Genomic DNA, 24587 nt, shown 5'->3' on the forward strand with positions numbered 1-24587 from the left:
ATGTTATTAAATAAATAAAATTGTTTGTATATCACAATTACAAACTACATGACTCATGAGATTTAAGGCATCAACCCTAACAATCTCCCACTTGTCCTAAAGCTAGTGAAGTGTACAATATAAAAGTCATACTAATATAAGAGTTCACACAAAACAATAAACCAAGGCATAAAATGCACCCAGTAAAAAATCTCCCACTTTCCCTAGACTAAACGTGGTATATCTCCTAGACCCATACTCTGCAGGTGACCCTCAAACACCTTAACCGTGAGGGCCTTTGTAAATGGATTAGCAACATTGTACTTCGAAGCTATCTGCATGACGATCAAGTTCTATCGATGCACAATCTTCCAAATGAGATGACACTTTCGTTCTATGTGCTTTCCACGCTTGTGACTCTTAGGCTCTCAGGAATTAGCCACAACACCATTATTATCACAATAAAGGGTGATGAGTTTATACATGTCTGAAACCACTTTTAGATCAGTTAGGAACTTCCCGAGTCACACAGCTTCCTTAGTAACTTCACAAGTCGCTACGAACTCAGCCTCCATAGTGGAGTCAACAATGCACCCCTACTTGGTGCTCCTTCAGACTACTATCCCTCCGTTATGAGTGAATACTGATCCTGATGTGGATTTTTTAGAATCCTTATCAGCTTGAAAATTCGAGTTTGTGTATCCTATACGGATCAAATCCTTAAAATCATATACGAGTATGTAGTCCATCGTTCTCCGTAGATACTTGAGGATGTTCTTAATGTCGGTCTAATGATAAAATCCTGAATTAAACTGATATCTACTGATTATCCCCACTGCATAGCAAATGTCAGGTCTAGTACATAACATCGCATACATCAGGCTACCAACAACCGATGCATAGGGGATTCATCTCATTTCCTCAAATTTTTTAGGTGTCTTAGGACACTGTTCCTTAGACAATATAACTTCATGTCGAAAGGGAGTAAACCCTTCTTGGAGTTCTGCATCATTAACTTGACAAGCATCTTATTAATGTACGATGCCTGAGATAAGGCTAGCGTTTTGTTCTTTCGATCTCTGAAGATATGAATGCCCAAAACAAACTACGCCTCTCCCAAATCTTTCATTTGGAATTGAGTTGCTAGCAATTCTTAATTTCAGTCAGCATACCTACATCATTCCCAATGAGTAGGATATTATCTACATACAACACAAGAAAAGCTACTCAACTATTGATGATTTTCTTGTAAACACAAGGCTCATTTAACATTCTATTCAAAACCATAAGATTTGATCGCAGTATCAAATCTTATATTCCAATCCATAAATGGACTGACTAAGCTTACAAACCTTTTGCTCTTGACCTTTAATTATGAATCCCTCAAGCTGCTCCACATAAATGGTCTCCTCAATATTGTCATTCAGAAAAATAGTCTTGATGTCCATTTATCAAATCTCATGGTCATAACATGAGGCAATGGACAGGAGGATGTAGATAGACTTCAATATGGCAACAGGTGAGAAAGTCTCCTCATAGTCGACTCCTTCAACTTGGGTATAACCCTTTGCCACAAGTCTAGCCTTAAAGGCTTGCACCTTTCTATCAACACCCCGTTTTCTCTTGTAGATCCATTTGCAACCTATAGGTTTAACCTTATCAGGCCGACCTACAATATTCCAAACTAAATTGAAGTACATAGACTCCATTTCGAGATCCATAGCTTTGATCCATTCATCTTTGTCAACATCCTCCAATCCACCAATAAATCATAAAATAAAAACCATTTAAATTCACCAAATTCATCAAATTAAAACCCACTGAAGTTTCCACTGAATTGCACTTAATTTCATTGAATTCATCCAATTAAAATCAGGTTAAAAAACCACCGAATTCAAGCTGTATTAAAAGCCAAAACAACACCAAAACTTCTTTTTTTTTTGTTTTTGTTTTTTGTTAATCTTTAATCATCTTTACCAAAATCAAAATTGAATCATAATATCAATGAAAAACAAATATAAACCAACAATCCAACATGAAATTCATGCTCTGATACCACTTGTTAGCATAATTACTTTAAATCTATATTGAATAGATTAACCCTAGGATCATTCATGCCAAATTGCCAAGAATAAATAACAAATGGATTGCATTGAGAGATTGATGATAGCTTCAAGATGATGATAACACTACAAGAAAAAGAAGGTCTCCCGATGCTTAAATCCGTCGTCGGGAGATGGGGTCTTTCCCAACAATGTAAGGGACCCATTGGAAGTTATGAAGAACTTCAGATGACATATACTATTCGTCAATCTCCCGACGGTGGGACATTATCCATTGGGAGTTACTATAACTCCTGATGGGTTATTTATTCGTCCTTGAAACCCTAGCACAACGGAAGATCCCGACGGCAGATCTCCCAATGGCCATCAATAGCTATCGGGAGATCTGGTATAAAACCCAGATTGGGTAGAAGTTCCCACAACTGCCTTTCTTCTTCCCCAATCTGAAACCCTAGCATGTCGCTCCCGTCGTTCACCGCTCCCGATCGTTCGCCTCTCCTATCTTTCGCCGTCATTCACTACTGATAGAAGATCCCTAAAAGGTAATTTGTAAATTTTCTCTCTTAAAATATTTCTCTCATATTTGTTTTTTGGAAAATACAAGATAAAAAAAATAGCATGAAAACAAGTTTTAGTTCTTGAATATACATATTGTGATTGAAAGTTTGCTTTCATTATTTTGGTGGCATAATCAAAATCAAAATCCAATATTTGTTTTGTTATTGTTTTGAATATACATATTAGTTTTGTTATTGTTATTGTTATTGTTATTGAATATACATATTAATTTTGTTTTTGTTATTGTTATTAAATATACATATTAATTTTGATATTGTTATTAAATATATATTGTGATTGAAAGTTTGCTTTGATTGTTTTGGTGGCATAATCAAAATCAAAATCCAATATTTGTTTTGTTATTGTTTTGAATATACATATTAATTTTGTTATTGTTATTGTTATTGGATATACATATTAATTTTGTTATTGTTATTGTTATTGAATATATATATTATGATTGAAAGTTTGCTTTGATTGTTTTGGGAGTTTGAATATGGTGGGAGGTTATTGGCAAAGGCCTGTGGTTAGAGGAAAAATTATGGTGCATTGTTGAACTTTGAAATTGAATTGAAAATGTTATAATGCGTTTTGATCACAACAAATTTAACTTAGAGTACAAGGGTCGTAGGGAATGTGGTTGTATATATCTTTCATGAGAAAGAGGATATGGATAGAACGTTTGGAGATTTGGAAAGTCTAAAGGGTAGGAATAATTAATGAATTTAGGACATATGAAGTGTTTTATTGGAGATCACGATGTCATTATTTGGGTGGAAACGTGTGTTGAGGTAGTTGAATTAATGCTTAGTTAATTTTTCCTAGAGTATGAGGTTTATTATTTGACTTGAATATTGTGAGGTAGTTGACAAGTGGTATACCTATGAGAAAATGGGTTGTGTTTGATATAAATTATATTCCACGGATGTTGTGTATACACAAGTCAAATCACCTATTAGAGGTTATTTAAAATTTTAAATTCTTCGAACGAACTTAGAATTGTTTATTAAATTAATCAAAATTCATGCTTAATAATTTGTACTTTGTCCTATGATACAAGTTATTGTTTTGGATTAAAAGTTGGTCAGAAAAAGATCTATTTTTAAGGATAAATAAAGAATGGATTAAAATAAGGAATAAGTTACCAGTGGAGTATAGAGAAGGAGTATCCCAGTTTTTAGATGTGGCAAAGTTTCATGTTAATGATTTCGGACGAATAAAATGTCCATGCAAGAAATGTATGAATTCAATTTGGTAAAAATTAGATATTGTGGAATGACATCTACTAACTGATAACGGGCAGAAATGCACGTTATCATAGTGCTAAGTTCTTAAACGTTGGATTGTGCTAATAAAACATGTTAAATTGCGTCCATTAAGCATCAATTTCATAATATTGCGGTCGCATGCGTTCATCGCATAGGAACAGTTGATTTTTGTGTTTTTATGCAGAATATGCGTTGATGCAATGCAAGAATTGCGGTCATAGGAAATCATTGGCCGAGTGCAATTTCACCGCAAAGCTTTGCGATGATTGTGTTTGCAAACATTCGTCCGAGAAGGATTGCCGCAACTTGGTCAGCGCAACATGGTGGGTGTATCTGGGTGAAAGGCTAATTAATTGCAATGGGACAGAAAGCTGATGACAGTCGAATCCGAATTAAGTTGACAGCCGATAACGATCACAAGTATATTCAGCTTTTCGGTGACAAATATTCGGCGCATCAGTCAGGAATTAAAGCCGTCCCATATGTACAATCACGAGAGAGAAGCCGCCATTCACCCTGGATGTTTTATAAATACCAAGGGTGACGTTCAGAAAAGGGGTTCAGTAGTTCACCATTCTTTAGTTCGAAGTTTCATACGTCCTTGTTCATAGTTTTCTTTCGTTTTAAGACGAACGTGAGAGAGAGGAGGTTGTGCTGATTGATTGTTTCGGTAAGCTTGGGAGAGCGCCGGAAGCTTCAAGGACAGAGAGAGGGCCGACGCCTGCGGAAGTGGGAACATCTTTAGAACCAAATAAAGATTACAGTGTAAAAGCCTCAGTCAGCAAGGAATTGCTACCAGGCTCTCTACCTTTAACTTCCATTTTTATTTTGTACTCTACTCATGGAATCTACTTCTCTATATTTGTTCACTCTCTGTTATTTACGCATGAGTAGCTAAATCAGTTAAATGGGTTAAGAAGCATTTAGCTAGCACAACTAGGAAATCTTCATGCTATGCGATTATCTTGTATTATGTATGCTTCATTCGTCCATTAGAGATACTCGAGAGGGTAGTCTAAGGACAGGATATATGCTTGGGAAGGTCAGGTTAGAATCTAGGCTTGGGAAAGTTAGATTAGAACGGATAAACAAGCGATGTGAGCTTAGGAATAAGCACTATTTGTTATCAACGCATCGCATGCATCCTAGAGATAGGATATGATTGTATGTGGTCACCTTGCTTTTAGCATTTTGCATCATCGCATAGGACAAGAGTAGAGACTTAAGGATAAGCTCTATGGACACTTTTGTATTCAACACATGCATCCTAGACTTAGGAGCATCGCATTTGCATTGGAAAATGACTTACTGTGCATGGTGGTAGCATGATCGCATAGTCTGATGCATTCCCAAGTAACGCTAGCTAAAGATCTTCTCAACCCGTTCATCGCATACTCAGTGCATCTACACACAACTGACTTTTCTCAAATTCGCCGCATTTGTTTAATTTCTCATTAATGCAATCAACAACAAACCAACGATTTATTTATTTGGCCACCGCAAAGTTTTCATAAAAATTACCAACGCAACCTGTTTTCACAAGTCCCTGTGTTCGACCCTAGACTTACTAGGAAACTCAGTGGAATTTACACTTGGATTCCGCTGAGGAAACTTGAATGCACAACACAATTTCATCAACGCATATCATCCATAATTCACTTCATAAAAATCGAGCATCACTGACATATGGAATATCTCTCTCATACTGTGAATGGGTATATCATGGAGAGCTAGTAAACTTATCTAAAGGTTTTGAAAGTCATACAACTCATTCAATACACAATGTTGAAGTAGATAGTATAGAGGGTAATGTTATAAAAGAAAATGAGATATTGAATCTTATAAACGATCTACAAGTTTCAATTGAAAACGAAGATGCAAATGAAGAAGGGATTGAGAATGAAATGTCCTCTAATGGTCAAGAAAGAGATACCATGAACTTATTCGAGGATTTAATGACCGAAGCATGCAATGAACTATACCCTAGTTGTTCGCAATTTTTGTCCTTGAACTTTTTAATGAAGTTGGTGTATATCAAAGTTCTCAACGGCTGGAGTAACAAATTGTTTAACTTGTTGCTGGAATTGTTAAAAGCAGCGTTTCCAACTGACACCGCTATACCTACTTCCTTTTATGAAGCTAAGCGAAAATTGCGTGATTTAGGCTTACGTTATGAGTATATAAATGTGTGCAAATATGATTGTATATTGTATTGGAAAGAATTTGTAGATTTGCAACAATGCCCTTTTTGTGGTGAGTCTTGGTACAAAGTTAATGATGGCAAGGGTAAAAAAAATACCACATAAGGTATTGCGTCATTTTCCATTGATATCGAGATTAAAACGATTGTTTGCATTAAAAGAAGGCGCTTCTGGCATGAGATGACATAAAGATAAGCGAGTTGAAATGGAGGATGTATTGCGACATCAAGCTGATGCAAAGGGTTGGAAATATTTTGATCATGAATTTCCTCATTTCGCTTTAGATCCCCAAAATGTTCGTTTGGGATTACCTTCAGATGGGTCAATCTGCTTGGAAATATGAGTACTTCTTATAGTATGTGGCCTGTGGTGATAATCCCTTATAATTTGCCCCCTTGGAAATGCATGAAGAAAAAAAACTTCTTCATGTCTTTGCTCATACCTGGTCCAAAATCTCGTGGAAAGGAAATTGATGTTCAGTTGCAGCCGTGGATTGAAGAGTTGAAAGAGTTATGTTCAATTGGTGTACGAACTTATGATTTTGTTACTGGTGAGTTTTTTGAACTATATACCACCTTATTATGGATTATTAATGACTTCCCTGCATATGGTGACCTATCTGGGTGGAGTACAAAAGGTTATCAAGCATGTCCCATATACAAAGAAGATAATTCGTCCTTCGTGATAAGAGGAAAAATATCATTTATGGGACATCGACGTTATCTTCCAGAGAATCATAATTGGCGTCGAAGTAGGCAACATGATGAAAAAGTTGAACGTAGATCTTCTTCAGTCGTAATGAATGGAAAAGAGATCAAACAACAAATAAATATATTGAACTTTTCTGTGCTTAGTAAACATCCATCGAAGCAAGATAAAAAAAGAAAACGAATGCTAAACTGGACTAAAAAAAGTATTTTTTCCGACTTCCATATTGGTCCAAGCTATTGTTACGACATAAATTGGATGTAATGCATAATGAAAAAAACATATGCGATAATTTGGTGGGAACATTATTAAATATTGAAGGAAAGACAAAGGATACAACGAACGCTCGATTAAACTTACAAGATTTGAAGATAAGAAAGGACCTACAGTTGATACAGGTCGATAACAGATTTGTAAAACCACATGCAGCGTACACATTAACTAATAGTGAACAGATTTTGTTTTGTAATTATTTGAAATTAGTGAAATTTCCTAATGTATTTGTGTCTAACATATCACGATGTGTGAATAATAAAGATGGAAAAATATCAGGGCTGAAAACATACGACTGTTATGTGCTGCTTCATAAGCTACTATCTATTAGTATTCGAGCATACCTACCAAAGAATGTATCCACTGCTATTGTTGAATTATGTACATTCTTTTGTGACTTATGTGCAAAAACAATACGTGTAAGTGATTTGAACAGACTACAAGCATACATCATAGTCATACTTTGTAAGTTGGAGAAAATATTCTTGCTGCCTTCTTCGATGTAATGGTACACCTTGTTGTTCATCTACCATATGAAACCAAAATGTTGGGTCCGGTTAGTTACAGTTGGATGTATCCTATTGAAAGAAGTTTACGAACATTAAAATAATTTGTAGGGAACAAAGCACGTCTTAAGGGGTCTATAGCGAAAGCATATGTAATGAATGAACCATGGAACTTCTGCTCGAGATATCTAAGTGGGATTGAAACGAGATTCAATAGAGATGAACAAAATGATGATAACATTCCCGATCATGAGATATTTGGTGAATTTGAATTATTTAGGCAAAGAGTATGACCATTAGGGGTGTCAACTTTACGGACACTATCAACGGAGGAAAAACTTATCACACGTTGGTATATTCTCAATAATTGTAAAGAAATAACAGATTATCGCAAGTACGTTTCAAACTAAATTTAATTTCTAGGATAAATTCTTCTATATAACTTTCAAATGATCAATTTTCTAGGCAACACTTGAGGTTAATTCATTGTGAAGCTCAAAGCGCCTCTAACTTATATATAAGACATCAACACAAATTTCCTGATTGGTTTAGATCTCAGGTGTACATAGTATTGGAAGTTAAGAGATGATTCATTTTTTGTAGTAATTTTTAATGTATAATTAATTATCAGGTTCTACAACGGCGCGGGAGAGAAGATCTCTCCGATGATTTCTTTTTACTTGCAATGGGACCTTCGTCTGAGGTGCGCTCTTACAATGGATGCATTGTTAATGGGGTACAATTTCACACTGTAGAGCGTGATAATCGTCAAGCTACAAAAAATAGTGGAGTCCTAGTGGCCAGGGAGATCAGTAGGAATGGAAGTGTGGATAACAATTTCTACGATATCGTAGATGAAATATTAGATTTCCAATATGCGAATAGAAGACGTGTTTTTATGTCAAGTGTAGATGGTTCGACACAGATAACAACAAAAGTAATAGGACACATATGGATTTAGGATACAAATCGGTCAATACATTGCGCTTTTGGTATATTGATGAGTCTTTCATCTTTGCTATCCAAGCACAACAAGTCTTTTACATTGATGACATAAAATATGGTAGCAATTGAAAAGTTGTTCAAGTAGTCCAAAATAAACAACTAGATTTACTAGAAATTGTCGGTGGAGTCCGAGTGGATGAAACCATTGAGGAGGTTATTTTATGCAGAGTTGACGTTGATCCTATAGTTGTGGAAAGACCAATTATTCGACATGGCGATGATGATTTCATAAACGATGATGAAGAACAATTATCTCTCAATAATAGTTCAAGTGCTGATGAATAATTTGATTTAGATGATGATGATGAGTAATAATGTATCTACTCAATTCTCTTTCTCTCTTTACACGTATTGATGAAGAATTCCAGGAGGAAGAGATATACCTAGGCAATACGGGATCTTCTATGGGTGACACTTCAAGTTAGTATATTTTGAAATATATTCAATTGACTAAAATACATCCTAAACTGTTTTAAATTTTTTATTCCTCAGATAGTAGCTCAACATTGACTCGGAGGAAACACGAGCATTCGCGGAACATCGAGTTGTAAAAATATGTCAAAAAATATGGGAGAATTCCAATTGTGATAAATAAGGGGGAGACGAAGACGATTTCTCAACATTCGGTACGATTTAGTAATGCGATTGGTGTCTCCGTCAGATCTACATTTCCAGTATGATGTCGTACTTTTACTGAGGTTCCAAACGAGTTTATAGAATTGGCTAAGAGTCAATTTTTGGTAAGTTATAAGTTTATTCTTTTAGAGTCAATTGTAGTCTAAGAGTCATGAACATCATATATGCTAATTTTTCCTTTATTCTTTTGTAGCCTCATTTCGTGCTTGTTTTATCCAGTCAACCACTTAATTATTTTATAGAACATCAAATGAAAAAATCCTTCAAAGAATTCAAAGTATATTTGCACAGACATTACAGGAAATGTGGCAATCCTCAGCAAGCATATGCCAACTTGCCTAGCTGGCTTAAGAATAGACTAGAAGATATATATTTTTTGTGTGACCGCTTCGAGAGTGAAGCATTTCATGTTAGAATAATTTAGGGCGAGTATCATTTACTTCATTTACTATTATAGAATATCTTTTTTTTTTTTGTTTGAATGTAGGAAACGTCGAAGACGAACAAGAAGAATAGAGAGAAATTACCGTTCGACCACGTAAGCAGATCGAAGTCGTTCTAACAAATCCAATCAAAGCTGCAGGTAAAGGAAGGTTGAGAAATAGGACGTGTTGACCTATTAGGGAAACACACTCTAAAGGTAGCAAGTTCGTGAATCAAGCAGCTAAAAATGCACATGTAACCATTTTTGTTTTACTTTCGTCTTGTTTTTCATTTCTAACTTCAGTCGCTCATACTTACACATTTAATTAATATGTCCAGAATCAAATATTAGAATTACAATCTAACCCCACTCTAGAAGATTTCCAACCACTAACAGGGAATGAAATCTGTGAGACGGTTTTTGGTAGACGACCCAGATATTCAAAAGGTCTAGGTTGGGGCCCTAAACCTAAGTTAAGAAGGGGTAGCAGCTCATCGAGTTCGTCATCTACTCAAGGAACGGATAGGGAGGTGAGGGAATTGAAAGCCAATTTTGAATAGTCTCAATCGAGGATTAAGGAACTTGAAGATGTTAAAAAACAAATGACAGAGGATCATGTAAGACAAATGGAAGAAATAAAAAAAAATGATTGAAGACATGATATGATCATTGAGAGAAGGGCCATCAAATTAGTTATGCTTACTTCATTATTTAGTTGTCTAATATGTTGCTATCCTGCAGTTATGGTAGCAAAGTAGTTATGTTTTACTAGTAGCTTTATGATAAATATTGTTGGCTATCTTGCAGTTATGGTAACCAAGCAACTGGATTTTGATGTGTTTTTTTGTTGTCATTGTGTGTTTGTCTATTAGCGTCAAGAATGTCGTGGGGGGTGGGTAGAGTTTCGTTATACTCATTTTGCCATTGAACTTGAAGTTTTTTTTTTTTTTTTTTTTTTTTTTTGTGTTTATGGATATTTATGAAGTTTGTGTGTTCGTTGATGTTTATGAAGTTTGAATGTTGTGGAGGTGGGTAAGTTCGGTTATAATCGTTTTGGAGTTGAACTTGTAGGGTAGGTCGTTCTGGGGTTTAGAAATATTGTGAACCTATGGTTTTTTTGTTTGTTTTTTTGGTTTTTGATGTGTTCTTAGGTTGAAGACGAGTAGAGAGAGAGAGAATGTGAGTGAGATAAGTGAGAGTGAAATCGGCGAGAGCGACATCAAAGAGAGTGACACTAGAGAGAATGACACCAACGAGAGCGACACTAGAGAAAGTGAGACTCGTGAGAGCGATACCAGAGAAAGCAAGACTAGCGAGACAATATCTAAAGAAAATCTCTCTTAAAAATGGAGCGAGATCGAGAGAGAATGAAAGGGAGAGAGAGCGAGAGAGAGAGAAAAAATTTGACCTAATATATTGTCATAAAATAATTTCGTGTCCACCTTCTGTCAAAATTTTGATGCTTTTCGTTGGAATGCTTTTTCCCCCTTACTTTATGTTTTTTTCTCTTCTCGCTCTCTCTCTCTCTCTCTCGCGTTCTCTTTAGACATTGTCTCACTAGTCTCGCTCTCTTTAGTGTCGCTCTTACCGATTTTGCTCTCACTTATCTCACTCACATTCCCTCTTTCTACTCGTCTTCAACATTAGAGCACATCGAAAACCAAAAAAAAAACAAACAAAAAAAAACCATAGGTTCACAATATTTCTAACCTCTGAACGACCCACCCTATCCTCATTACCGATCAGTTTAAGAAACAATTGGCACAGATTGAATTCACTTACCGATCAGATTCGATTTGTCGGCAGTAGTGGAAGAGTTTTAGTTTAGTTTTGGTTTTCAGTAAACGGGTAAGATGACAAAGAGGTGAGGGCATTTACGTAATCTAGTATGGCGATGATGTCAGTAGAGGGGCAATTGATATTATTTTTAAAAAATGGGTCATTTGACATTTTGGACCCAAAAAATGGGTCATCCGTACAAATTTCTCATGAAGTTTGTGTGTTTGTTGATGTTTATGAAGTTTGAATGTTGTGCGGGTGGTAGAGTTCGATTATAATCGTTTGTGGATGTTTATGAAGTTTGAACGTGTTGTAGGGGGGTGGATCAGTTTGGTTTAAATTGTTTGGGGGGAAAGTTTGAGTTTTTTGTGTGTTTGTTCTTGTTTATGAAGTTTGAATATGTTGTGGGGGGTGGGTTTAGTTTCGTGATACTCGTTTTGGAGTTGAACTTGGAGTTTTTTGTTTGTTTCTAGAAGTTTATAACATTTGAACATTTTTGTTTTATTGTAGGATGTTGTTCGGAGTGAGGTTGAACGATTGTTGAAGATATTGTGTTCCAGACGTTGTTTTCTTTTATGTATTTCTGAATACATATTTCTTGACGTTGTTTTCATCTTATTTCTTTCATGTGTTTCTAAAGACAAATTTCTTTTATAAACTATCATGTAACTTTTCTTTTATTTGTTATAATATGAACTTCACTTTGTTTGTTTTATTTATTATGTGAATCTATTTGAGTTGGTTAATGATGCTTTATAGGTTATTCAAATCAAATTAAAAAAATTACAAATTACATTTTAAACGTCAATATTCAACCATTGAAGGAATGCCTGACATAAAGAAGGTACCATCGGGAGTTAGGGGAACTCCCGACGAGTGGAAAAGTCCATTGGGAGTTATGGAACTCCCCACGAACTAGTGGGCCGTCGGGAGTTTCACTAACTCCCGACGAATAGAAGAAACCGTCGGGCATTAGTGGAACTCCCGACGACGTATATTACCCGTCGGGAGTTCCTATAACTCCCGAAAGATTTCTCCCGACCAAATTCTTGACGATCAGTATGTCATCGAGAGAGAATCTCTCGACGCGTTTTGCACCATTTTCCGGTGATTTCATGCATCGGGAGAAGTGTGATTTCTTGTAGTGTAACTTTAAGATGACTATTGTCTTCCTCAACCAAAACTCCGAATGACCTTAGTAGTATCTTTCTCTAGATGGGATTAAACAAAGATTGAGTGCGTATTGTTTTGTAGCCTAAGGTCTCTTCATATATAAGGGTTCATATTAAACCCTAATTAACTAGGAATGAGCTTCTACCTACTAAGTCTACCCATTAAGTCCATACCCAATTAGGAATCTATGGCCTTAATTAATTAGATCACATAATAAGGCCCAATCTAATAAAATAACCTAAGGTGATGAAATATTAATCTACATACATAGCCCATACTTTAATTATACGAAGTATTACTTAAATATGTCTAACATGTTTTTGTCCCTTTGGGGACATTCATAGTTCTTTGTATTTAATTTCATTGTAAAAATATTATCAACTTTATTCTTATATATGGAAGTTCTAATTTGTGTTTATATCGATTTTGTGTTAAAATAAAACTAGTTGATGATGGAAATCATGTGTGTAACGACATGATTCAAAGAAAGAACAAACTATCAAGACATGTATTTTGTTGACAATATGAAAGTGTAAAAAATATGAAATTATGTGACAATAAAAATGTGTGGTGATAGAACATTTATTGACATAAAATTGTTGTCATGGTTCAAATATTCTTGATAATAAAGTATCATGGTTCATATATTCTTGATAAGGAAAAAATGTCATTTTATTATTGTTTTTTTTTTTTTTTACATTTTTTTAACTATTGTCAAAGCCCATAATGCTACAGAGAATACCCAACTTCTAGTCAATTGATGGCAATAACAATCTGTCATAATATATTTGACAATGACAGCTTATAATTGTCAATAATTATTCATTGTTGACAATTAATTATTGTCTTGAGAAGACTAATTATGACATTTTTTAAAAGCTGTCATTGATGCGTATACCTTTACAGGCAATACAATGACTGAAAATAACTATCACGAAATTTAAATCTGACAGTTTTTAAATGTCATGAAATCCCAATTTTATTGTAGTGAAAGAGAAAATGTATTTAACATGATTTTATTTTGCATTTAATGCATTTCACATATCAAACAACCGATTTTACGTGCGGATTCATGTTTTTTAATATACCTTTGAAATAACCAAAATTGAAATATTTTAAAAAAATTATCCATGCAAAACATTAGAAAAGAAATTCATAAAATTTATTTATCACAATATCTAACAAAAGACGATGACTCCTTAAATTTCTACCACTCAAATAGAATAAATAAACTCCTAAATCAAATATCTCATAAACAAAGAAAAATCCAAAAATATAAAATTAAAGAAAACAAAATCAAGTGTGATAAAGTTAACTAAAATGTCAAATCAAACATGATAAAGTTAATCAAAATTCAAAACAAACAATAGAAAAACAAAATAAAGATGAAAAAAGTAACAATTTCACTACCGATCACCAATTTCCATCAAAGTAAAAATAAACTTGACATAAAATTTTGAGAAATGATTAAATAATATTTACTTTCATATGTCAACAAGTTCAATTTCATCATAAAAGGAAAAAAAATATCTCATTGATAACTCTGACTATTTGCAACCACCATAAACAAAACAAAGAGATGTTAAAAGAACAAAATCAAAATAATTTTTTTAAAAAAATTATCCCTGCAAGATTTTAAAAAATAAATTCATAAAATTTATATATTGAAATATCTAAAAAAAATTTTTAGATGAATGATGGCTCATTAAATCTCTATAACTTAAACAAAATAAATAAACCTGTAATGACCCGACCCCTTAGGACTCAAGTTAGGCCGTTACTAAACACATGCATGCATGGAACTTAAAACGACACCCTTTTATAATGAATTAAATGCTAAATAAATAAGAAGACATTCATTCAATTCAAATATTAAAAACAGACGATAGGGTACCCATAAATGATAAATGATAATAAATAGGTCTAAAAAAAAATTTTAGTAGTAAGTTTCAAACATCAAAACTGAAAGTTAAAAAACATGAAAAGGAATCTAAATATCATGAGTGGAAGCATAGAATTGGTCCCAGTGGCTCGATCACGGATTCCACTTGTCAATTGCCGGTGCATCTTTACCTTTATCTGAAACAACAACATGAGAAATGATGAGTATAAAATACTCAATAAGTAACCCCACTATTGGAGTCGAGCTAGGCATCTATGTCCTCCAGATGTTCTATGTCTTCTAGATATTTACCCCTGGTGGAACATAAAAACTGCTCTAGTACTCATGGGACACATAAATACATGAAAAACTGATTTTTATCCTATTGTAGTTAAGTATGTCTACTACCTCCTAGTGAATCCCGAAGGAAACACAACCCCTGGTGAATCCCGAAGAAAACACAATATCTGGTGAATCTCGAAGAAAATACAATATCTGGTGAATCCCGAAGGAAACACAATATCTGATGAATCCCGAAGGAAACACAACCTGGTGAATCCCAAAGGAAACATAATATCTGGTGAATCTCGAAGGAAACACAATCTGGTAAATCCCGAAGGAAATACAATCTAGTGGGCATCTAACTAATCAGTAAAGATACTATCATAGTCTCAACATCAAAATTATCACAATATGGTTTTATAACATACATACACACCTCAACATCATGGCTATACAACATGCATATACACCTCAATATCCTCATATCAAATACAGACTCAGTGAATCAAGTATCATCTCTTACTAGCATACAAGTATCTATGTGTACAAATAAAATTTTCAAATTCTCGTACAAGAATATATATCGGTCATACTATACTATCCGTTTATCATGCTATCGTTCTGTCCTGATATTCATCTATCATGCTAGTATATATCTAGTGTCTGGCCTGTGGACGGTTCCATTAGTAAGATTACTTAACTTAAGCCCAAAATAATTAACAAGTTTATCTTCTTCTTAGAATGGAATAATCTTGGATCAAAGTTTTGATACAAATAAAAAAAAATATGCTTAACTCTAAACTTTAGTGCTTAGTTCCAAAACATAAAATCATTCTAAAATTTTCCAAATAACTCACCCAAAAGCTGAAGTTTAAGCTAAACTCGCTCCCAAACTTTGCAAACAAAGCCAACAAAAACATAAACCATTATTAAGTTTCCAAGTCCAAATTTTACAGTAACATCAACCAAAACAAAATGATTTTGAAACCAGAAAACGATCGCAGGACAGCCACTCCAACAATTTTCCAGACTTAAATCTAAAGCCAAAAATAATTCGAATATGGGGTCCAATATTCTACCCAAAACTTCAAAAAAATAGATCTTACCCAAATCCAAGATCGCAAAAGAAGACCAAAGCGGTGGCGACTGACTTTTAAACTGGGCGAGGGGTGGCGACGGTAGAAGCAGCATGGCTGGAGCGGCGAAGGGGCGACGGATCTGGTGAGATGAAACAGATCTGGGCTGGACGGATCTGGTCAGTGGCGGCAGAAACCACGATTGACGGATCGGACGCACGACTGAAAAACGAGACGACGCCCTCGGCTGGGCGATGCAGCAGCGAACGGAGGATGGTGGCTCGGGCTAGCGCTCACGAACAGAAATGAGAGAAGGCGCGGGCTTCGGATGGTGAGGCGGATGGGCGAGTGGCGCGGCGAAGTAGGGACCCACGGACGACACGACTCGCAAGACATCGGAGGAGATTGGTGGCCACAAATGGCGATCGGCGGCTCGCGTGGTGAGGCTTCACGGGGAGGGGGTCCGGCGGCTGGAAGAAAGGGGGAGGGGGAGAGAAAAAGAAGAAGAAAAGAAAGAGAAAAGAAAGAGAGAAGAAAAGAGAAGAAAAAAAAATAATAAAAATAATAAAGGAATAAAATATAATAAAATGAAATAAAATATCTTATTTTATTTTATTCTATTACGTTTTTACCTTATTTTATTTTATTCTATTATGTTTTTACCTTTATTTTTACTTTCTTTCTCCCAACTTTTAATCTCTTCTTCCTTAAAATTTTCAATTCAAAAGAATTTCACTAATTCCCTTCCAAAATGAAATAAATTCTTGGCATTAATTTCAAATTAAGTTTGGGGACATAAATTTCCAAAATTACATTTAGATTTCTAAAAAATTCCAAAATGCCCCTTTAATACTAGGAATTACCGAAAGTACAACAAGAACAAAAATTGAGGATGTTACAAAACCCCTAAATCAAATCTCTCCAAAACTAAAAAACCCCAAATGAGGAAGAAAAAAAAATTAACAATTCCATCATTAATCATCAATTCCCATTTAACTAAAAATATACTTACTTTCATATGTAGACAAATACAAATTCACCGTGAAAGGAAAAAAGTCTCTCATTGATACCTCTACTATTCATAACCACCATAAATAAAACAAAGAGATGTTAAAGAACAAAATCGAAATAGTTTTTGAAAAATTTATCTTGCAAGACTTTAAAAAAGAAATTCGTAAAATTCATATATCGAAATATCTAAAAAAATTGTAGGATGAATGATGGCTCCTTAAATCTCTACAACTCAAAACATTAAATAAACCTCTAAATCAAATCTCTCCAAAACTAAAAAAATCCCAAAACTACAAAAATCAAACGTGATAAAGTTAATCAAAACCTATGGATACATGGAAACAAAATAAGGAAGAAAAAAGTAACAATTCCACCTTTAATCACCAATTCCTATCGAACTTAAAATGAAGTCAAAATAAAATTTAAAGGCATGAGTAAATCACTAACCTTTAAGAAATCTTGAACATCGTTTTGGGATTTGATGGCTTTTAACAAAAAAATTAAAAAAATAATTTTGTGAAATTTCTCATAAAATGTTGTTGTCGTGTTATAAGAATTGGCTATGCTTGAAAGGGTTTAAAATGAAAGGGCATGATATTAAAAAAAAAAAAAAAACAATTACATGAAAAGCAAAAAAGCAAGGCTTAAAAAACATTTTAGATGAAGAGAAAGATAAATTTGAGGGAAAAAGGGCAAAATGGCAAAATAGAAATTCTAAAAAGAAGTAAAGGCAAAATGGAGAGTTAACAATTCTCCCCATTTTGCCCCTTTTAATATAGTAGAGATATATCATAAAATTCTCAACATAAATCTTAATGTATATCATATATTGATAACTTGTATCAATATAAGTTATTGTAGCATTTTACTTAGAATAATGAGATTAGATAAGTTAAATATGTGATAATAATACTAGGGATTCATGCTTAAAATTATACTTGCACCTGAATTACACCTAAAATCTCTGTTGACTACATATCATGAGTTAACACGATGCCAAAGTGTATATTTTGCAATTGATCGCAGGATCAGTCTGCATGCACCAAACTCCTACCCGATGAACAAACAATTGATAGCATGTCTTGGGATCTCTAACACAATCCCAGTGGATATTCTGCCATTGATTCAGAATGTTGACCATGATAGCAGCACTGACATTCTCACCAACTTAGTCAGAGATGGTGACTATCCATTGCGAGATCCCCGAAGTCGTCAGCGGGTGGCTCTATAAATAGAGCTTTGACGAGCATGACAAGGTGTTGAGATTTTGTCTGAGAACACCCTAGACACGATACTTGCACCATAAGCAAATAGCGCAATCGAGAATATTTTTTAGAACTTCCACTTCCAAACTCCACTTTGACTTACCACCAGAACTTCACCGGAACAAAGAGCTTGAGAGAGCCTTCTCCACAACATTCTTGCCATTAGTCACCAGCAGCCTTGGCACTACATCTGTTGGAAGTAATAAATTGCTGAAAATTTCCTTTCCATTATTTTCTTCTTATCTTTCACTGTTGTATTGAATTGTGACTTTAAGAGATTACTCATTTTGTAAACAACAATTCTATTTCTATCGATATATCATCATGACTACTTTCATTATCTCCTCTGTCTTTACCATCACCTTTTCATTTATCATGAGTAACTAATTTCCACGAAGTAAGGGGAAATTTTAATGCTATGAGCTAAGTTGAATCTTTAACGGTTAATCATGTTTGCTTAGTGTATGACTATATAAATGCTTGCCTATGATCATTCATTGAGTCAAGTAGCTATAACCAACTTTTCGAGAGGGTAAGTAGTTACGGATCTCACTAAGCAAAATAAGAAGTGTTTCTAGAGATAGAAATAATCTTATACTCAACGCAACATCATTCATGTATCATAGAGATATAACAAATGTGGTTGGCCACTAAGAAGTGTACGATGAACGAATGTTGTGAGCCTGGATTACCCTTGAAGCTAAACTTAGGAACTTGGTGTTGAGTTTTATGCCTAAAACTCGTTGATAGTAAATGTAAATAATTGGTCGTTAGAAATAAAGAATTATTGATGTTATCTCAATAAGTGTTATTGATTGTATTGCATTTATTTTGTCTTATTAACCCTATAATCTAATAAACTAACATCTTGGGTTGTCTTATCAGTCTTTAACAATATGTAGAGACATATGGGAATCAATGTTCAAGATACAACCTAAAGGGTTTATAATATAGGGATAAGGTTAGGCACCTTATCTTGGTGACACTAAGAATGCGACTTACTTTGTATTTGATACAAACACAATGATATGCAATGAGTTTGCATAAGACCGAACCATGAAATAGTAACCACTAAGTGTAACCCTGTTGACTAGTTAGGTTTCTATTTCAAAGGATGACCTAGACAACTTAGTCTTAATCCTAAGTATATTATGAACTCTTGTTCATGAGGGACTATCTTCTGATTTGTATTGGTGAGAATGGTTGGTTTATCGACTCAATATTCCTACCATTTTGGGGACAAGACTGAGTTGGGAGCTGATAACATAATTATACAAGATGGATTTCACTTCTTCTCGACTTCAGGGTAAGTAGATGAGTCTTCCCTTAAGAGGTGTCTTCGGGACTTGAACAAAGGGCCCTACTCTTTCACTGGGCCGATAGAGGTTTCTATTTAATGGTTGGACTATAAACAAGTTGTTGATTAGAGGAGCACTGGTACTTAAGGATATAGAAGTAATCCATGGGTAAAATGGTAATTTGACCCAGCTGGTGTTATAAATACTCGTGAAGGACTAACTTGCTGTTATTGTTCTATATCCGTGGACACAGAAATATATATGCAGTGAGAAGAGTGTAGTTGTGGGTCTTTAGTGGAGTGTACCTACAGTAACCAACATTGAATGATCTGGTTAATGAGTTTAGCCAATGATACTCATATCGTTGAAACTTTTGATTTGTAGGTCCATTAGGTTCCCTTTTTAGCTCAAAAAGGGTATTGAGGTTATTGAGTCTTGAATAGAATTTAAAATGTTCAAATTCACTTGGGAAAATAGTATAATGTATGTTGATACATTATAATACAAAGTTTACTTTTTAATTAAACTTCATTATATAAATTTTGATATGATTCAAAATTAATTTATGAGAGAATTAAATATTTTAAGGAGTTCAAATTTATTTTAATTCGAATTGGATTCATATTAAAACTATAGGTTAAAAATTAATACGTATTAGATACACATTAAATCTATAGGTTATGAGAAAAATATAATTGAATATGATTCAAATGTAGGTTAGATTAAATATATGATATTTAATTAGGTAATTAATTAATTGGAGCATTAATTTATTTAATTTAATTAAAACCACAGGTTATGTGAAAGATGTTCATTTAAATATGATTTAAATGAATTCTTAATTAAATTGGATTTATTTAGTTTAATTATTAATTTAATTTTATTAATAATTATTAATTTAATTTTATAAATTAAATAAAACATAATAACTCCCTTACGTGGGAAGGGAGTTATCAAAACGTGGATCTCTACCCACGTTCTTCTCTCCCACCTATTAGACTTGCAAAAAGAAAAAAAGGAGAGGAAAGTTTTTGACAGAAAGGTTCTATGAAAAAGAAATAAAAAAAAAAAATCTCCTCTCTAATTCTCTTGCAACATCACAAAATTCTTTTTTTCCTTTTTCAAGATTGGTTCCCACAAACCTTCAACCTCAAGTTCTCAGAGAATATGAGGGACGCCATTTTGGTGGTGTTCATGATCAATTGGGGAATTGATTCTATCCTGAATCTTCAACGAAAGTGAGTAAAGAAAATTCTTCTCCCTGTATTCTTTTTTAAAAACATGTTTAACCTAGGGTTTATTTAGTAGGTTTATTATGTATAATTTTGCCAGTGTACTGGTATTTTGGTTTTCCAAATTAATTTCGAGATCTGGTTCTAAGTTATTCTTTCGCTATGTTAGGGATTTCAACCCTTCACTTGGCATTGACTTCCCTTCCAACCCTGCTTTTCCCATACATTTTTATTACATATTAAAGCTTCTACTTCCTTAAAGATTCTTATAATTAGCAAGTGCTCACTGCCTGTTTAGTTAATCGCATTATTTATAATTGCATGCTTTTTACTTTCTTTTTCTGTACTATAGTCATTTAGCCTTCGTCGTAGATGCATTACTTATAGTCATCTTTAGCTAAAAGTCTCTGAGTTCAACCTCGATTCACATCGTGAAACTTATAGCTTGTTATACTTGGCAAGTTATTAGAAAACTTGTGATAAGCACATACTTAGCTACAACTAGACACAGATAATTCAGCGTATAGTTATTGTAGCATAGTTTTACACGTAAGCAGGCATACAAATTTCAAACCAACAAGTTTTTGGTGCCGTTGCTGGGGATTTGACAACTAATTATTTGTTTTGTTTTGTATTTTTGCAGGCACCCTTTCAGTCTTAGGTGTATTGCCAGCTTGAGCGACCAAGCTGAAAACGATATATGAGTACGAGTACTGAACTTGAATTCAATATTGACCCTGAGATTGAGCAGACGTTTCATCGTAGAGCAAGACAAAACATAAATAGAAGAAGAAGGAATATGGCCAATAACCCAAACAATCAACCAACTGAAGGACAATAGAAGCTAATTCTGCTAGCTGCTGTGCACAACATTCCAATATTAAATGTTGGACAGCAGAGCCCAATTCTGCTAGCTGCTGAGCATAACATTCTAATGCGAAATTATGCAGCCCTGAATTTGTACGATTTTTCTCCACGAATGACGTGACCAACCATTTATGGGAATGTGAGATTTGAGATAAAGCTAGTAATGCTACAGAGGATCCAAACCACAAGGTAGTTTGGAGGGACGTGGGAGAAATTCCTCATGCCCACCTGACTAGTTTTGTGGAAATGTGCAACACTTTATCTGTTCTTGGCATGATGCTAGAAAGGATCTAGCTTTTTCTTTTTCCTAACACTCTTCGAGATGAGGCCAAACGATGGGCCCATTCCTTAGAACCTAATGAGATTGTGTCATGGGACTAGTTGGTTGAGAGATTTATGAAGAAGTTCTTTCCACCAACTATCAACGCAAAGAGATGGTGGGATATCGTTACTTTTGAATAAAGATATTCAAAGACTTTGAATGATGCTTGGGCTAGGTTTAGGCGTCTAGTTCGTAACTACCCACACATCAGCATCCCTGATCGTGTACTGATGGAGATCTTCTATAATGGGTTGAATAGAGCCTCACAATCAATGGACGACGCATCAGTGGCAGGCGGACTTATGGATAAGATATACACGGAGGCCAAGGGAATTTTGATCGGATATCTAGGAACACTGACGAATGGGTGGACGATGGATATGGGAACATAAATTATGATAAACAGAAAATGGAAGGTGTGCTGGTCGAGTCAGATACGATCAACTCATTAGTTGCCGAGATGGCGATAATCACCTCCCTCCTAAGGAAAATGGCCATTAATCAGAGTGCATTGAGCACAAATGTTGCTTAACTTAATACGATGAATCAGGTCGCGGCTATGAGTTGCATACAATACGGGGAGCCTCACTCCCTTGAAGCATGCCCATATTATCCTCAGGCTGTATTTTCAATTTATAACAACCCATTTAGCAAAACTTATAATCCCGGTTGGAAGAATCACCCCAAATTCTCTTGGGGAAGTGATCAGCAAGAGCATGAGCAACAAAGTGCACCTTCGCAGCAAGTGCATAGAGAAACCCTCTCGGATTCCATCAGCACCACCAGGGCCATCAACATACCTAAATTCGTTCCTATCATGCATTAAGTTCCAATGCGTCTTCTTCATTAGAATCACTTTTAGAAGAGTATTCCAAAAGAATGATGCGTTAATCCAATTCCAAGCATCCTCAATCCGAAATCTCGAAGTCTAGGTGGGGCAGATCACAAATGAACTAAAGAACAGACAACCAGGAACCCTGCCAAGTAACACTGAACCTCCTCGCACTAACAGTAAATAGCAGTGTCAAGCCGTGACACTGCACAGTAGAAGGACAATGACCAACTTGACATCAGAACTTGGGACCCTAGAAAAGGGACACTACCGACTCCAGATATACCAAAAATTGTAGTTCCTACACCCCCAATCAACTTTAACAATCCTGAATCTACTGACAATCTTCCTAGTAATACTTCTCAACACTCTTAACAAACTTCTAGCAACTTGAACCCTTCTGATAAAGAAGCCTCATCATCAACCATTCCAGAACCGTAGTCGCAAGACCCTAATGTGGCGTAAGATAAAAACAAAGCAAGTGATGTCTTGTATGCACCACCTCCATTCCCGAGTAGGTTGAAAAGGAAAGACTATAGTCATCAATTTAAGAGGTTCTTAGACGTCCTAAAGCAGCTTCACATCAACATATGTCTGGTAGAAGCTCTTGAATAAATGTTGAGTTACGTATTCCTGAAAGACATACTATCCAAAAAGTGAAGGTTAGGAGAATTTGAGACAGGCGTACTGACTCAAAAGTGTAGTGAATTGTAAAAAAAAACCATCCCTACTAAAATGAAAGATCCAGGAAGTTTTTCCTTGCCTTACTCTATCGACGGAATGGATGTCAGGCATGCGTTATGCGATTTAGGTGCAAGCATCAACTTGATGCCTCTATTAATCTTCAAGAAGCTGGGAATTGGTGAGGCCAAACCCACCACTATCACCCTACAACTAGCAGATAGATCCATAACATACCCTGAGGGGAAGATTGAAGATGTGTTCGTCAAGGTAGATGAGTTCATTTTCTTTACCGACTTCATCATTCTGAACTATGAGGCTGATATAGAGATTCCAATCATCCTTGGGCGCCCATTCTTATCAATTGGACGTGCATTGATAGATATGCAAAAAGGTGAGCTGACTATTCGAGTTGATGATCAACAGGTAAAGTTCAATGTGTTCAATGCATTGAAGTTTATAAATGAACTAGAAACCTGTCAGCACATTGAAGATTTGGGAGTAAGTTTTTGGGAAGCGATGAATGAAAAATTAAGAGAAGAAAAAGAAAAGGAATTGGCAATAGAAGAAGCTATCCACGTCGTAACCATGTCTAACCCGATCTTTGATTCATTGAATTTAGAAGAAAGAGAAGCAGCAAAAATCAAACCGTCATTAGAAGAGCCCCCTCTCATAGAGCTCAAAGCCTTACCTTCTCACCTTATGTATGTTTATTTAGGCGATAATGACATTTTGCCCATTATTATCTCCTCAGCATTAAGTGCAGACGATGAGGTAGCCCTATTGCAAGTTCTAAGGAATACACTAAGGCCATCAGATGGACTTTGACAAACATCCGAGGGATTAGTCCCTTGTATTGTATGCATAAAATCGAGCTGGAAGAAGGGAAAGATGGCTCTATTGAAAGGCAACATAGGCTCAATCCAGCTATGCACGAACTAGTAAAGAAAGAGATAATAAAGTGGCTCGACGCATAAGTCCTTTACCTTATCTCTGACAGTAGCTGAGTGAGCCCAGTACAGTGCGTGCCTAAAAAAGGTGGCCTGACAGTCGTCACAAATAGTAAGAATGAACTGGTCCCCACAAGAATTGTCATAGGCTGACGTATATGTATGGACTACCGCAAGCTTAATTAAACAGCTAAAAAGGATCATTTCCCTTTGCCATTCATTGATCAAATGCTGGATAGATTGACGGGAAATAAGTTCTTCTACTTTCTGGATAGGTACTGTGGGTACAACCAGATCGCTATAGCACTTGAGGATC

The 24587-nt window shown here is 35.1% G+C and overlaps 1 protein-coding gene and 1 long non-coding RNA gene across 2 annotated transcripts; one reads left to right on the forward strand and one right to left on the reverse strand.

The window, feature by feature from the left end:
* Nucleotides 1–14464: 14464 nt before the first annotated feature.
* Nucleotides 14465–16397, reverse strand: LOC150034121 (uncharacterized). The gene is made up of 2 exons (XR_016532253.1): nucleotides 15844–16397; nucleotides 14465–14652 (listed from the first exon to the last, which is right to left on the reverse strand). It is a non-coding gene; the product is annotated as an uncharacterized LOC150034121 (long non-coding RNA).
* Nucleotides 16398–23375: 6978 nt separating this feature from the next.
* On the forward strand, nucleotides 23376–24149 carry LOC120084908 (uncharacterized). The gene has a single exon (XM_039040719.1). The coding sequence runs from the start codon at nucleotides 23376–23378 to the stop codon at nucleotides 24147–24149; it is 774 nt and encodes a 257-aa protein (XP_038896647.1).
* The last annotated feature ends 438 nt before the right edge of the window (nucleotides 24150–24587 follow it).

This window comes from Benincasa hispida, chromosome 9, assembly GCF_027475165.1.
Source record: "Benincasa hispida cultivar pf3 chromosome 9, pf3_genome.v1.1, whole genome shotgun sequence".
Taxonomy (NCBI): domain Eukaryota; kingdom Viridiplantae; phylum Streptophyta; class Magnoliopsida; order Cucurbitales; family Cucurbitaceae; genus Benincasa; species Benincasa hispida.